The sequence below is a fragment of the Maniola jurtina genome, chromosome 4, assembly GCF_905333055.1.
Source record: "Maniola jurtina chromosome 4, ilManJurt1.1, whole genome shotgun sequence".
In the NCBI taxonomy this organism is placed as follows: Eukaryota; Metazoa; Arthropoda; class Insecta; order Lepidoptera; family Nymphalidae; genus Maniola; species Maniola jurtina.
In genome coordinates this window covers 5,211,992-5,228,919 of record NC_060032.1, presented here as the reverse complement: position 1 = coordinate 5,228,919, position 16,928 = coordinate 5,211,992, and the positions used below count along the sequence as shown (strand labels likewise).

Sequence of the window (16,928 nt, the reverse complement as noted above, 5' to 3'; positions counted from 1 at the left end):
TCAGTTTATAGAATAACGCGTAGCACCACAACAGCGGGGTGAACGACCGTAATTACCACAACCGCATCATTACCGGTATAGTATATTATTTTATCTGCGCCTGCCTTTTCCATCTCTGGGGCCTACGAAGAATATTTTTATTGAAACACTAGATGGTATTAAAAGACCCACGGCTTCGCCTGGATGGATTTGGGTTTCTTTAAAATCCCGTGAGAACTTTTTGTTTTTCCGTGATAAAATGTCCGTTTCCGGAATTCAAGCTATCTGTGTGCCAAACTTCGTCAAAATCGGTTTAACGGATGAACCATAAAAACGTAGCAGACATACTTACAGACAGACATGTACAAACTTTCACATATTTTTACCTTTCACATTCGAACCAGTGGTATCTACATAAATGTTTTGACGATTCAAAAATACTTTTAAAAGTGTAGTTGAAAAATCTTTCTAATTTGAAGACTTGACGGTCAAGGAGCGGGCTTATACGTCGACGGTTTAAAACTCAAACCCCACCCATGGAATTTTTGGAAAAGGGGGATTAAATACTTAGATAGGAATCAGGAACAAATACTTATTATACCTATACCTACCTAACTTTACACACGGCAATCTGGGTGTGGTTACATAACGTGATAAGAAAGAACCATAGATAAAAGAAACAAGTGATCTGTGGAAATAACTAACGTACTTACTTATGTATTTTACCTACGACTTTTTTCCAAAGAAAAGTATAGCTAAGTACCTATATACCCTTGCCATTCACAGTTGCGTAGTTTTAGTTTATCATTCATCTTCATTGTTCGGCCAGTCGGCACTTTGCGTGTAGGTATGTACTACATTGTAATTACTAATAAAACTGTTTCATTTGAATACATTATCCACACCCCGTTGATCTAGTGATCACTTTTCGTAACGGTAAATGAATATTTTTTTAAAAATATGACGCACCCTTAAGAGGGCTCTCTCCGTCACTCGTTTCATACCATTTCATACAATCGTAGTTCCAATTTCATTTGAATACTAAGCAACCAAAGTCCATGAAATTTTGCAGACATATTCTAGAAACTAATATCTATGTCTGTGGTTTTCCAAATTTCTGTTAAAATATTCGGTTTCAAAGTTACGCGGTCTTAAAATTTTCATACAAATCTTTGAGCCCCTGTAATTTTAAAACTATATATTTTTAGAAAAATCTAAAACACCACAGACACAGATTTAGTTTTTGGAATTTTAGTTGTTAAAATTTCATGGACGTTGGTTGCTTAATATTCAAATGAAATTGGAACTACGATTGTATGAAATGGTATAAAACGAGTGACGGAGAGAGCCCTGTTAAGGCGGGTGGTTCATGCCGTGAGAGACCGGAGACAGAGACACGCGACCGCGACCGACACTAGACTTTTGCCCATGCAAGAAACGATTAGTTTCTCTTACAGACAGTGCTTATAGGTTTTTAAAAATTCCGTGTGAACTCATCGATTGATTCAGCGATATGTCCATGTATCCAATGTGTAGTGTATTTTGTATGTATGTATCCAGGGTATATCGGTCTCCATTCTTTTCAGTCAAATCCGTCCAGTAGTTTTTGCGTAAAAGAGTAACAAACATCCATCCATACGTACATACAAACTTTCAGGTGTGTAATATTAGTAGGATTATAATTGCTATAATTAGATAGAAATGAAACCAAATCGATCCACGTGCAAATATTTAATTGACAACAAAATATTTTCATAATTATCATTAAACAATTTTATACAAAAAAAGTCGTTACGTTTCAAATTACAAGATTATTTTTATCATAATAATATATTCAGACAGCCATTTACGTAAAAAATATACAAAATTAGGCATGTATGCTTATTATATACCCACTTATGTTTTATTAACATGTTATAGTCCAGTACCGAAATGCCGACGATCCTCAGAAATGCCCAGAGCGCATAGTCCAAAACTAAAATTTCGCATTTTGCTAAATTCCTAGTCCAAAGCCGAAACTCCATTTCCCGATTTGGCTTTGGACTAAGTATTTAGGCACTTCTAGATTGGTCTGAAAATTCGTTAGGCAGAAGTCAAAGTTTTGGTTTTGGACCTTAGTCAAGCCTCAAGACTCAAAAATGCCTAGAGCGCAATGGCTTTAGGCATTCTAATGAGGACCAAGGTCTAAGGTAAGGGTAAGGTAAGGTAAGGTAGCCCGATGTGCCGGCAATTCGGCTTTGGGCTTTACCAATATTCAATGTAGGTATGTATTTACTATTTAGATGTAAAACATTATTTACATTTTTCAATTAATTAATTAGAGGTAATGTTTTAAGTAAAACCCTTTAGTAAAAGTATGATTATGTAATAAATAACTAAATAAAAATACCTAACTACAACTAAAAAAATAACTAAGTAAATAAATAAAAAATTGGTCAAGTGCGAGTCGGACTCGCAGAGGAAGGATTCCGTACCATCGTAAAAGAAATAACATTTTTTAATCTTTTTTAATTTTCATGGCGGCAATTTTGTAATTTTTAGTAAGCATTTGTTGTAATAGCGGCAATAGAAATACACATTCTGTGAAAATTTTAACTCTCTACCTATTATGGTTCACTAGATACAGCCCGCTGACTGACAGACAGACGGACGGACGGACAGCGAAGTCTTAATATTAGAGTCCCTTTGACACCCTTCGGGTACGGAGCCCTGAAAACAATGTCATAAATTGCAAATTCTTCTTTGAAGTACCTACTTGTCTGATCACAAAGGCATAATTTAGTTGTTTTCTCAAAACAGTTACTTTAATACCTATAAATAATAATTCTTAAATACCTACAAAGAGAGCTTATACATAATTCATAATTTAATATAATGTCATTATAGACTGTACTCTGACCCAATATTTGTATATTAAACTTTTATACTTAGTTGGCAAAGTAGATACAAGATAAGTAATAATTGCTCAATAAGAGATTGTAGCTGAGATTGTAATTCTGATGTACACAATGTCAAGACTAAATTGACAGGTCTAAGGCTGGGAACCATAGAGCGCACTTTGACTCTGCTCAAATTTAAGACACTGTTAAAACGAGACAGCGTTATACCGCTGGCATAAATGTGTCTTGTTTTTACTGAAACTTAAATCTTCAACCTGAGTCTAATACTACCTTTTTGTGGATCATTATAAAAGCGATAGCAATATATTTAGACCCGCCACTTTAATTTAGAGCTTGTGTTTTAACAGAATTAGGAACACGGTGACTAATTCTGTTGTACTAAACTAACCTAAATTGACAGGTCTAAGTGGACTTTTTTTCAGAGAGCAATATAAAAGGAAATTAATTATCAATACATTGAAAACTGTCACTTTAGTTAGTTTAGAGATTGTGTAAAACAGAATTAGAGACATTGTACAAAATCCCGTAAACTCGCAGATATAAAAATAGTGCTTCCCTATATAGTCAAACCGGCCGGCTCAGGGCTACCTAAACTTAAATTATAAATTACTATGTTCTGCCTGTGGGACGAAGCAAATGAAAACAGTTATAATAGTGGCTATTTAAAAATACATCTATTTGACAACCCTATGCATGCGCAAAAGTTCTTTGTTTGCGAGAAATACAATAAATTTTTAGCTTTAAACAAGTAGTCCTTCGGTTGAATTTTACTCGCACACATTAGGACTTATGACCGTTCAAAATATGGTTCACACTATGGTTAAATAGTTTTATTGCTATTAGCCCTAAGCCGGCCGCTTTAACTATACCGCAGATATCATTGTGACAGGTCTGTGCAGGCTAATTTTAGACATGTCAATTTAGTTTGAGACACTAGAATTAGCACCATGAAACAATAATTAGCACTTTTTAAAATACTTTTCTTAATATAGTGGTGCTAAATAGTGATATCCTTTTCACGTTTGTTACAGAAAAACGATAGACTTTAGATGTGCCGATTTTCAAAAGAATTTTAGAGTTTTTTTATACGTCCGAATTAGCACCAATGTAAAGGAGCTACTAAAACTAAGGTAGTCAACTAAAATCGATAGACATAAACTTAAGCCGAGTACTCACTAGCGTCTTCAATGTTCGCCTCGCGAGGGACCTCGTAAAGTTTCTTTGATTCGCGAAAAAAGGAAATAATTAGCTTATTTCAAATTTAAAACCCCTATTTTACCCCCTTAGGAGCTGAATTATCAAAAATCCTTTCGAAGCGGATGGCTACGTCATAACCTAGCTATCTGCATGCCAAATTTCAGCCCGATCCGTCAAGTAGTTTGAGCTTTTTTATTTTTTTATTCCGTTAGATAGATATGATAGATCGGGCAGTCAGTCAGTCACCTTTCCTCTTATATATTAATAATAATTATGGTAATTCCTTAGTAACATGTAACGGTAACGGATCGCTAGTGAGTAAGTACCTACCTGGCTTTATTGTAATTATGTATAATACTTATTTAACAATATTTTCAAAAGTTGTCTTAAAGGGTGAGGTATGTATGGTGGTAATGTTTTATCTGACAATTTTTTTGCAGAGTTCAAATCCATCAGCATTAAAACGTCTTTCAGCGTGCTGTCTTGATGATGAACTCAAATTGAGGACGATATTGTACATTTCTGGGTCTCTTCCTATTTTATTAGGACTCTTTTTAAGTGGATACTCAGTGCCCCAAATATACAAAAAACCAATCAGCTCTGGACATTTTTTTTTCACGTAGATTGTCTGAACCTTCTTTCTAGACGTTTTCTTTATTATCGTACTAAAATTAATTTGCACGTTGCCTTGCTCTTGTATTTTGAAAAATTTACAAAAGTTGTCTTAAGTTGTGTTGCTTAGCTTTTTACCTAACTAATTATAATTATACTTTTAAAACAAGTTTCCTGGCAGTTTTATTTAGCCTTTTTAGAAATTCACTTTTAACAACTACAAGGTTTAGCAGTTTTATGTACAAAAAAGTGCCATTCTTTTTAGTATCAAAATCTTGAATTAAATATCTAAAGTACAATTTGCAATGATTCAATAAAAAATTACGTTGCAAAAACAAAATTTGTAGGCAATTTAAAAAAATCATAAGAATGATCAAAAATTTGTTTTTGAAGTTAGTTATAGGTACAAGGATTCAAACAAAATGCAGGGTCGTGATGCGTTGGGACGCACTCTAGCGGTCGACCAATGAAAATGCACTCGGTGCGTCAGAACGGCACGACAGATTAGTGTCGACGTCTTCACATCGATCGCATTATTTCGTCACAGTTCACGACCCTTAGGGAACTTCTAACAAAACGTCGAGGCTTCGACGTCACTGGCAGGCGTCAAATATTAGTGCTTTTGACGCAGGTAGCCCTATTTTTCTTTTTTGATTTTACGTCGCCATAGCCTCCTAATATTTGACATATCGTCGATAAACCGAAAGTTCCCTCACTCTAGTGCCCTTTAGACACGCTACGAGAATGTAGTTCGCAGTGTACTTAGCGTTAGTGATCGCAAAATAAGCAGACAAACCTGAAGTTACAACATGGCGTCTGCGCAGGTACAACAAGGTGCGCAGATACAAGGGCAAAATAACAAGACCGGCTGAGATCTGTTTTTGTACACCGCGTAATTAGGCCTGTGTTCAGATCGGACCACATACTAGTTTTGCAATCACTGTAAGATATGAGGACGTTATGCAATTTGAGACTTTAATTAAGATTGACGCCATTGGATTCCTAATAAAAATTATTCAACAGTTTTATAGGAATGTTAGTTATTTTATTAATAAACTAGCTAAATGTTTTGCAATGCCTCTTTATAAGAACCAACTCATCAAATCGTGCAGTCCCCTGTGCAAAAGCTGTAAAGGTGGGTTGTAAAGGCTACGCGCGCAATTTCCATAACGAATTGAGTTTTTGGCTTTATAACGCATGCCAATAAAGATACGAATAGAACCGAAGCGGCGCTTATCATTCTGAGTCACTCACCTACTATACAGAGGTATACTTACTGTGTGAGATATAATGATCCATTCCTTATTGGCACGCCTTATAGGTGAAATAGTCGCATCATTTGCCAGTGGGCACATAGTATTGGCTGGTTAAATCGAGCAGTTCTCTGAGGAGTTCTAAAGCCTGCGCGCGCAGTTTCCATAGCGCATTGAGTGTCTGGCTTCATAACGCGTGTCAGTAAAGGAACGAATCGAATCGAAGCGACGCTTGATTCCGTTTCACTCACACGCTGTATTCAGGTATACTTTGTAAGTGAGATGGAATGATCTGATCTTTACTGGCACGCGTTATAGGTAAAGTAACCGCATCATTTGCCAGTGGGCGCGTAGTACTGGTTGGCTAGATCGAGCAGTTCTCTACGTAGCTGTAAGGCCTGCGCGCGTAAGTGTTGCTCACGCGTACGTATAATCTTGTATTGCTCTTCGCGCTCTTCTGTGTGTTGGTGGGCCAGCCAACGGAGGTAGAGTTCTGGAATAGGGACGTTGCTAACTGTAGTAAAATTACTTGTTATATAAATGATTAAATATATTAATTAATTAAAGTGTGTTTGTGCGTTGGTTAGTTGGTTTATTACTTTATTGGTTTATTATTTAATAATGTCGCAACATAGCAAGAGATCGGCGTGATTTTTTCGCTTGGTACAGCTAAAGGCCTGAAGAGTGATGCAGCTACTTTTATCCCAGAAAAACCGGTCAAGTGCGAGTTGGAGTCGCATATGAAGGGTTCCGTACATCGTACAAGATATTTTATAACATTTTTATGTGCAACACTGCAAGTTAATGACAACAGTGCCATCTATATGTGATTTAGTAAATTAATTACAACCATACATTCAGTTTTCGGATTTATTCCTTTACTTGTGCTATGAGACCTACCTACCTACCAAATTTCATGATTCTAGGGCAACGGGAAGTACCCTATAGGGTTTCTTGACAGACACGACAGACGAACAGACAGACAGACAACGAAGTGATCCTATAAGGGTTCCTTTTTCCTTTTGAAGTACGGAAACCTAAAAACAACCGGTTCCTACGGGATGGCATGCCATTTTTTACACCTTTGTGCTTCAATCACGAAAAACCAGATCAACGGGTTCACGTGACTTAGTTTGATCGATCGATGATGTCCTGTTTTAAAAAGTTTTTAACTACATTTTGCTAACCTTCCCAAATGAAGTAACTCATGGGTGCAGCGGAAGGCCAAACTACATTAGGCGTGGATTCGTAAGCGGGTTGATGTTGAAGTTTGTCTGGCCGGTTGATCTTTGAGCATATACCTACTTACAGCTATATCATCTCTTTACCCCATCTTCCCAAATGACAATGGATTGGTGCAAAGAAAAGGTGCTGTTTTTGTTGATGTTGGCCGTCAATTCATGTGCCTGGTTGAGGCACTACTAAATATTCTTATTTTTTAGTTTGATCGATATGTCTAGTTTTACAATGTTTTTAACTACATTTTGCTTACCTTCCCAAATGACGTAGCTCATAGGTGCAACGGAAGGCCATATAACATTAGGCGTGGGGTCATATAGCGGGTTGATGTAGGCCGTCAGTTCGTCAGGCTGGTTGATCCACGACCATATACTCGTAGTTTGATCATAAACGCCACGTGTTTCACGTTCCTGATCGCTATCACAGAGGAATGTTCCTGGAAATAAAAATTGGATTTTCAAATTCAGGCTTTGGAACTCTTTAAAAAAAAGTGTTGGTGCAAATGTTGCAGGTCTATAGTACGCGACAGGGTGAGATGGCAATTGGAGTATGGGGCGGGGGGGACGTCCAGCTCTAACCCACTGCGGGTGAGCCCCCCCCCCCCCGTTGCCATCTCAACCTATCGCACATTATAGTTGTAGCCCGCAAAAATTTTAGTTCAGAATGACGTGTCTATTACGTAGTACTTCCATGTAAATTTGATTTTTTATTTATCGTTAGTGTTATCTGTGGGCATAACATAAAAGAAAAATATTTCAAGCAACAATTTAAGATACTGAAAACTTACCAAATTGACTAGAATATGCATGTTCAAACAAAGTGACAAGGAAGCATTGTCGATATTCAAAACTGCAGGGGAACTGCTCCAAGAATTGCCGCACGCAGTCCAAGAACAGAGGAAACGTTGGTGCTGATCTTGCTTGTGATGCTGAGTATGGACCTGATCTTAGTCTTGTGCCAAACGGATGGCCTGCTTGAAGCCATTCCCTTTCTATTAAAGCTTGTAACCTAGAAACAAAGAAGGTTTGTAAAATTTTAAGTTAACCTCATTATTGATGTCAATAGTGGTAAAAACATTTACAAAGTACTTTTAAATCTTCAAATGGATCTACCACTTGGTTTGGAATGCTGTTTCTACATAGGAACCCCAGCAAAAACTTGGTTGCTCAAGGTTTCAAATATCAAATAGAAATAAAATTAGCATCCCTAAGAAGAAAAGAGCCTGATTTTCTCCTCCACATTAAATTCTATTGATGTCGATAGAGGGCACTAATACCGAAAATTTGAAGTGTGTCCGACCTCAGGACGTGAGGTCTTCTTTTTCTTCTTTTTTCTCTCTGGACTGGTTTCCGCACTTAAAAACGAGGTCTTATTTTGGGTCTAACCACTATACTAGTTATTTACACACATCCGACAGGGCAGCTAAGTATTTAGTCAGAACGGAATGTATTGAAAAATGAGCGTAAATGAATGAGCCGCGATGTTTTTCGAAAAATACAAAATAATAATTTTATATTTACCCTCGGAGAGTCCGGCAGTCAGGATTAAGAATAATTTGTACTAATGAGCAAACTAATAATGTTGCATCCTCTCCCCGCGTTCCGTGTATTAGGACTGGTTCTGCTTTCTGTAAATTTCAATTAATTATATTGTTACCTACCTGAAATAGACAGTCACAACGAGTTAACTTTGATGAAGCTTTTCTTTTTAGTGAGCATCTGTTAGTGTATTATAGAGTATCATCTACTGATGCCTTTAGGCACTAGTTCCACCGTCGAGCCAACGAGGAAGCGACTAGCTACCGATTATTTTCTCGCTCAAAAAACGTACAATTGATTTCCGTGTCAATAAAAGAGATTATCAGGGACAGCCTCTAGGCGGTCATATTTTGATCGCCAAGAGAGCGTCTCTGAGCGAGTTTTTGTGAGACACGCGCAGTTGGCTAGTGTAGTATGTCTTGAGCGGTTCACATGGTCACAGACCCAAGATGCAGCGCGAACCGCCGCGCCGGTGGTTCGCCCGATTTTCTTCGATTTCATATGTGAGAGAGGCGTTTGTTTCACTTTGCGAGTGAATGCGAGTTGAATTACACTTTATTACGTGGTGAATACAGACGCTATTTATTTGTACCAGTAAGGTTGTAGGTATTTTGTGATTTTATTAAGTTTTGTCAAGTATTCATCATACCTGGTGTATATGCTGAGCAACTATACAGGCAGTGTGCAGCGCGTTTCTAACGGACTCCGGCCAGCCACAGGACTCTAGCTTGGATAGCCACTTGTCGCTTGATATTTCCCGATCTACGCACGCTGGAAGATAATTTGAAACTTGAAAAATTGTTTGCAATATAAGGACGATTCTCTGTTTCATCAATCATTCATCACTCATGATTAACGGAATTGACTGATGCAGATTTTATTAATTAAGACAACCATTAAAACTCCAGCGTGTATGGTCAGGTCGTCTCGTGTCGTGGTAGTTATTTACCACAAGATCTAAGGTGTCGAACTACTGTGGCTCTCTTTATATTGAGATTCAAGTTTAATTAACAGAGCCGATACCTTCGATAAGTTTGGAAAAGTTCTCCAATAACTGCTGTTGGTTATCCACCTCGTCCATGGATCTGTTATATATTTTCCACTGTGAATAGTTAGCGGGACTTTCACTCCCTCCACCTGCAAATAAACAAAAAAAAAAGCCATTGATCACAATCTATCTGCCACAAATCATTGTGGCGATGCCATTGTTCATAATCTCTACATGAAAATAAATAGTTTTAAATCTAGTGCTATCCTTTTCCGTAGGAACCAACATGAAAGGGATAGCAATACATTTAGATCTGTCAATTGAGTTTGGAGATAGTGTACAACAGGACTAGCCACATTATTCTATGACCCAATAAAAACAGCAGTGAGTTTTTATGGGCTCTTAAAAATGGTTTTTTATGTTGTTTCGTGGATGTACTATCATAAAATGTTTACCCACCGCTTTATCAAATCTTGAGGATTTTCTAACATATTTAAATTTAAATATTTATGATTTCAAAAGAGTAACTGCCGAGTTTCTTGCCGACTGTTTTTCGTACCGGCAGGCACAGACGGACGTATAAGAGACACTAGTTTGCTAGAATTTAAATTTGAAAATTATATGGAGCTTTCATAAAGCCTTTTGCTAAATAAGTTCTAGCCTCGATAGCTCAACGGTTGAGGAACGGACTGAACTTCGAAAGGTCGGCGGTTCAAACCCCACCCGTTGCACTATTGTCGTACCCACTCCTGGCATAAGCTTTACGCTTAACTGGAGGGGAAAGGGGGATATTAGTCATGATTAGCATGGCTAATATTCTTAAAAAAAAGTTCACCTTTATTTTGCTGCTGTAGTATCGCGTTGGAGCTTCTCAGGTCGTATATAACACCTTTCATGCCAGCGCTCACTACAGTATTCAATATCGCCTCGTCAGGCCTGCAGCGCCGGTGTTTGGGCCCGTATAGTGGCTGACCGGCTCTTAGTAATACTGCCTAGAAATAGGGGAATATAGTTAGTCATATTTACGCTACGTGGCGTCAAGTCAGGTCATAATTTCAACCCACTCAAGGGCCCTGAAATATTTATCAGGAGGCTTTCTGGTTAAAAAAATAATTTAAACCCACTGCACCGTCTGCCTGATTGATGATGGCACTGATCATGGCTCTCCTTTCAAAATAACAAGAGTTTAGACAATAGTCCACCATATGCCCAAGTCAAATATGGATTAGCAAATATCAGACACCTTTGAGAACATTATGAAGAACTCTCAAGTATGTAGGTTTTTTTCAGGATGTTTTCTTTTACCGTTAAAGCCAGTGATATTTAATTGCTAAAAATGCACATAAATATTATATGTATTTTATTCTTTGTCATAGTATTAAGCAATAAAATTGTTTAAATAAAAATTTAAAAAAATGTCTGAAAAGTAGAACTGTGCTTGGGTTCAAAGCCCAGACCCCCAATGGTAGGCTATCAGCACATTGACTTGCAATTTTCAGTAGCCTTCATTCAGTAGCCTCAATAGCTCCATGGTTATAGGAGCGGACTGAAATCCGAAAGGTCGGCGGTTCAAACCCCACCCGTTGCACTATTGTCATACCCACTCCTAGCTTGTGCTTTACGCTTAGTTGGATGGGAAAGAGAAATGTTAGTCATGATAGAATGGCTAACATTCTTTTAAAAAAAAAAAAAACTATAATCCAGAATGAGAAAATTCATGGAAGGACAAAGGTAACTGACATAGTTCAACAAGCTGAAATGGCTGTCATGTCCGTTGCAGAACCGATAGCCGCTGGAGCAGATGAATTCTGGAGTAGAATTGTCCAGTCCATTGGACTAATGGCCTGCAAAAGGTGGCGTGAAAAAGTGGGTGGATGAGGCAGGCGGAGAGTCGTATTTGATGCCGCGCTTTTGTTCAGCATCCTGCCTAGCAGTGGGCGTTTACGATCCGATGGATAGGATTGCACTCAGTATCATACTAATATTATAAAGGCGAAAGTTCGTGTGTATGTTTGTTACTCCTTCACGTAAAAACTTATGGACGGATTTGGCTGAAATTTAGAATGGAAATAGATTATATCCTGGATTAACACATTACTACTATTATTCTAGAAAATTAAAGAGTTCCTACGGGCATTTTTAAGAAACCTATATCCACGCGAACGAAGTCGCGGGCATCAGCTAGTAAAATATGAACTTACACCATTATTATGCCGATATGAGAGCACGGGAAATCTGCCACCTTGTCTAAACGTGGCAGCAGCGGCTAACGTCTCGTCATCTATTATCTTTGGCACCACCACACCCTTGGGGTATGCAGGACACACTGTGTAGTGCTGGTTCACGCGTGATATGCGCCATTCCTCTGTCGCTAACACTTTCGTGAATTCTCCTTCAACACTGCAAGTTTTAAAGTTATTTTTTAAATTCGTTTTGTTGTAATGTAATGGGTTATTAAATCGATTTATTCGATATAAATGTTGATACATACAAAAAACAATCGATTAAAAAGCAACAATCGATTGTAAAATTGTTCGATTATAATGTTCCGCATTGCGAATACGGAGCACATTGTTTAGAACGAATCGACAATCATCAATTGCACAATTGCATTAGATTTCCAATTCATTCAGACCCCCGCGCTAAGTGACAATTGAAAAAACAACCGATTGTTTTTCGATTATTCAATTGTTACAAGCATTCTGCCTCGTCAGAGTTCGATACCTAAAATGTTTATGCAGTTTAAAATAGTAATAATTGAGCAAAGTAATGTCAGCGCACACGTGACGCGCGGTGTGGCTATGCCCTTTCACGCTTATGCAATCTCACCTTCTGGTAAGAAATGCTGTCTAAGATGGACGCAGCTTAAGTAAAGTTGCTTTTTCTTCTTTTGAATGTTTTGTGAGGTCAGAAAGAGAGAAATTGGTATCTCATCCTTCTCTTCCTATCTCCCTTGCATTTTCTTTCAGAAAAAACCAGCCAAGTGCGAGTCAGACTCGCGCACTGAGGGTTCCCTACTCGGGTATTTTTTCCAACATTTTGCACGATAAATCAAAAACTATTGTGCTTAAAAATAAAAATAAATCTGTTTTAGAATGTACAGGTAAAGCCCTTTCATATGATACCCCACTTGGTATAGTTATCTTACTTTGAAAATTGAAAAAAACGGACGGATGGACGGACAGTCGGACAGACGGACAGACAAACAGACAAAATATAAGATAATATAATAAAATTCCACAGTCAATTTTAGATTTGCCTTTACACAAGTTTAAAAAATCTATTAAAAGTATGCTCCTGCAAAAAGCTTATTATACAATCAAGATTATGTAAATGACAAAAAAGCTTGGATTTGACTCGCTCCAGCAATACACGGAGCTGCAATTGCTTGTGTACAGTATGGCATACTATTGTAAATTGAATACTTGAAAAGAGCAACCGCCGAGTTTCTTGCTGGTTCTTCTCGCTAGGAACGGTATGCCGAACCAGTGGTAGATTATTTTGACGATACAAAAGCACTTTTAAAAGTTTAATTGAATAAAAATATTTTGAATTTGAATTTGAACAGACAGACAATAAAGAGATCCTATAAGGGTTCCGTTTTTTCTTTTGAGGTATGGAACCCTAAACATGTGTTCTTTTAAAAATTTATAACAGTAGGGTACCTAAAAAGTAAACAATTTTAAAATATGAAAACTTTTGTCTACTTACCTATACAATGTATATCCATTTTCCATGATAGGATGCATGTGCCGATAAAAGAATGGGTAGAACAGAATCGGGTCTTGTATACTTGACAAATTCTCCAGGGTCTGCATCAATAGGTTCAATTCTGTTGTACTGCTGATGTCCAGTTGAAATATTCTGAGATCCTTGCATTTTAAATAGAGAGATCCACCCTGTATTATGCCTCCACTTACTTTAGTCTCCCTTTTCTCTATGCTATCTATATTTTTGTGTAGAAGCTACAAAGATAACTATCAATCACTTATATTTCTACACTAATATTATAAACTAGCTGATGCTCACAACTTTGTCCACATGGATTTAGGTTTTTTAAAATACTGTGGGAACTCTATGATTTTCTAGGATAAACCTGGAGAGTGACATATACTAATGTCACTCTCCAGGTCTTTAACTATACCCATGCAAAAAATCACGTCATGCTGTTGCTTCGTTGCGGCGTAATTGAAAGACAAACCAATAAACCAACAAACAAACACACTTTCGCATTAATAATATGGGTAGTGATGCTATGTTTAATAATATGCTGTCTCTGCTCTAGAGGACTTTTTGCTTCTATTATCCATCGCTACTATAATAAGTGCCCTTCAACACGACAGACTGATGCTTTATTATGAAGGAAGCGGCTGGGTGAGAAACGCCGAGGATAGGGAGTGGTAGAGATCAATGCATTGATTAATTTTTTCCCCAAGAAAAAAAAAAGCATCCCCGTAGGAAAAAAAAATCTTTTACCTGGACCAAATCACAGACAATAGTATAGATAGATAGATAGATAGAAACTCTTTATTGCACACAAAAACACATGTAAAGGATAACAACACAGTAAGAAGAAAGCAGAAAAAAACAATTGTGTGCAAAGGCGGCCTTATTGCTTGGAGCAATCTCTACCAGGCAACCTTTGCTGAAAGGAGAAGTTCTAGGAAGGAGGTTGGATAGTACCAAGTCGCAAGGAATTTTTTAAAAAGATTTATATATATACTAATAAACATAAAAGGTAATTATATATATATATATATATATATATATAATATATAAATATATATATATATGCTATATATGACAATATAATTACTTGCATATAATATAAAAGGGATACATATAATATAAAAAGTAATAATATAATAAATAAAAACAATATTTAAACTATTATGGCATAGATAAGTAAAATTCTTTCAAACGATTTTTAAAAATGGGCAGGGATTTCGAACTCCGAATATTCTCGGGGAGGTCATTCCACAGTTGTACTGCATATACCGTAAAGGACCTCCCGTAGAATTTCATATATAGCAGTATATTTCATTACAAGTGCGGAAAGGCTGTCATTGCAAAGAGTTCCGACAAATGTCTACCCGAGCCGAGGCGTAGCTGAAGGCGAGGGTTGACAGTCGGAACGAGTTGCAATGACGGTTCCGCACGTGTACTGAACGACTATTTTTAATACAGTTGCGAAAAAATGAAGCAATTTAATAAAATAATAAAAAAACAATAAACTCAACTAATTTAATTTAATTTAAAACAACTTTATTGTTAATAGATATAAAAAACTAGGGTCGAAATTACTCATTTTAGGCAACCAACAACTAAACTCGCAAAAATTTCTGAAAAATAGCGCCAACCGTAGAATATAAGCAGAGTTTTTTTTTCTTCACCCATTCTGGTAGGCAAAGGGAACTATGTCCATACAGTCAAGTCTTCAGTAGAAGTTTTTTATTGATATGAAATGAAAATGAAATTTAATGAGATGAAATGAAATGAAACCTAACCAAACTCATTCAATCAAATCATTAAATCTGATAGTGAAACAAATTAGTAGCTTCTTATTAGAAATACGTATTTGCATGAATCATAAAAACTTCTATGAATTTTTTTAGTAAAAACTTCATGGTTGGTTTTTCTTTTTAATATTTTGACAGTTGGGAAAGAAAAAGCACGAGTGCGAGAAAGGTAAAGAAAAAGCACGAGTATATAATAGCCCACATCCCGAACGCTATACGTCCCTGCAATACGCCACTTTTTGAGCAACTGTATTAAAAAAGCTTATTTACTATATAAACTAACAATCAACTGAGAATATAGTAGAAAGGGTTAAGTGTACCTTTTTTTAAACTTTTTATTCCACATTTAAAAAAAAGCACAATAGCGAACATAATACCTAGTATTCTCTTTCAGTTAACCTTTGGTAATGGGGACAGGTAGGTATCTTCTATTTATTTATACAAATTGTACAACTAACAATAACTAATTATATAAATTGTTAGATAACAACTTAATTTTCATAAATTTTGTAGGTAAACAGTTAATGTATTACAGCTTATTGCTTATTTCTACATCATAAAATAAAATTTATTCTGATGAATGTTGCACATGAGTCATAAATTTTAATGTAATTGTTACAGGACATGGGTGGGTGATTACTGATTACTGCAATATATTAACACATTTTCCTACTAATAATATTAATCTGCCTGTTATCTTTTTATGGCCCATTCGGTCTAATTTTAACAAAATTTTGAAGAGTGATCGCTTGCATCACTGAGATAGATATAGGCTATGTTTCATCTCAGTAAATCAAAGAGTTCCCACAGGATTTTTGAAAAACCTAAACTCACAGTGACCAAGTCATTATTAAATTTAATAATTTATATAAACTTATATGCAAAGTTAAGAACAAAATAATTTTTTTTATAGAAATGCTAACTTTAATATTTACACTGCTAGACAGTAGACACCTATGAAGAATTAATTAAATAACTTTGATGATTAGAGGCAAGCTTACGAATATCAAAGTTAGTGAAAATATCAGCTCAACTACATTTGGGTGTATATTTGTAATTTAGGCGATTTATAGTTTTAATATCATATGTTGCTTTTACAATACCACAAAGTTTTACAATGCAAAAGTGTAAAATTAAGCACATAAGTGTTTTATTATTATTTTGTTTTGCTGGTTGCTGTTGTTGAAGCAACAATTTTCTGTTGTTATATTTATTTTTTGTTTTGCTTGATGCTGTTGAAACAACAATTTTTTGTCAGACTTTGTGGCTATGTATCTTTTCACAAAGGTGGTATAAATAACTACCAAAAATTTCAAGTGTTTCATGCAATTTAGTTATTTGAATGCCCGCACTTAATTACTTGCTTAATACGTTAATTGTAGTGTTTACTTACCCATAACTCACGAACGCCTTCTTTTCTAGAGCTTAAAATGAGGTGATGCCCTGTGATACAGACTGTTCCATCTACGTTTTCATGATGAGGATATTTTAGTATAACTCCATCTAGTTTATTAATAAGTATGAGCTCTATAAATTCCATTAGGCCGCTCTTGTAGGTAATTAATAATATTTTGCTAGGCTAATAAAAATTAAACAATCACAATCACATTACTTCGAAATAAAATGATAAAATCAATTCATAATTTGACAGTTGACGTTGACTTTTTTTTTTCTTGTCTGGCTTTACAAAGATTAGCCAATGT

At 36.3% G+C, this 16,928-nt stretch overlaps 1 protein-coding gene across 1 annotated transcript; it reads right to left on the bottom strand.

Moving 5' to 3' along the window:
- Positions 1 to 4,150: 4,150 nt before the first annotated feature.
- Positions 4,151 to 16,863, bottom strand: LOC123864783 (myotubularin-related protein 9). The gene is made up of 10 exons (XM_045905461.1): positions 16,619 to 16,863; positions 13,418 to 13,671; positions 11,908 to 12,106; positions 10,542 to 10,698; positions 9,742 to 9,855; positions 9,368 to 9,489; positions 8,701 to 8,807; positions 7,968 to 8,188; positions 7,434 to 7,616; positions 4,151 to 6,434 (listed from the first exon to the last, which is right to left on the bottom strand). The coding sequence occupies exons 1-10, from the start codon at positions 16,763 to 16,765 to the stop codon at positions 6,274 to 6,276; spliced, it is 1,665 nt and encodes a 554-aa protein (XP_045761417.1). The 5' UTR covers positions 16,766 to 16,863; the 3' UTR covers positions 4,151 to 6,273.
- Between the last annotated feature and the right edge of the window lie 65 nt (positions 16,864 to 16,928).

Coding starts and splice junctions, on each gene's coding strand:
- LOC123864783 (XM_045905461.1), bottom strand. CDS start 16,765: ATGGAATTTATAGAGCTCATACTTATTAATAAACTAGATGGAGTTATA. Junction 9,856..10,541: donor ACTACAGCAGCAAAATAAAG/GTGAACTTTTTT, acceptor GTTTATTTGCAG/GTGGAGGGAGTGAAAGTCCC. Junction 8,189..8,700: donor GACTGCCGGACTCTCCGAGG/GTAAATATAAAA, acceptor CTTTGTTTCTAG/GTTACAAGCTTTAATAGAAA.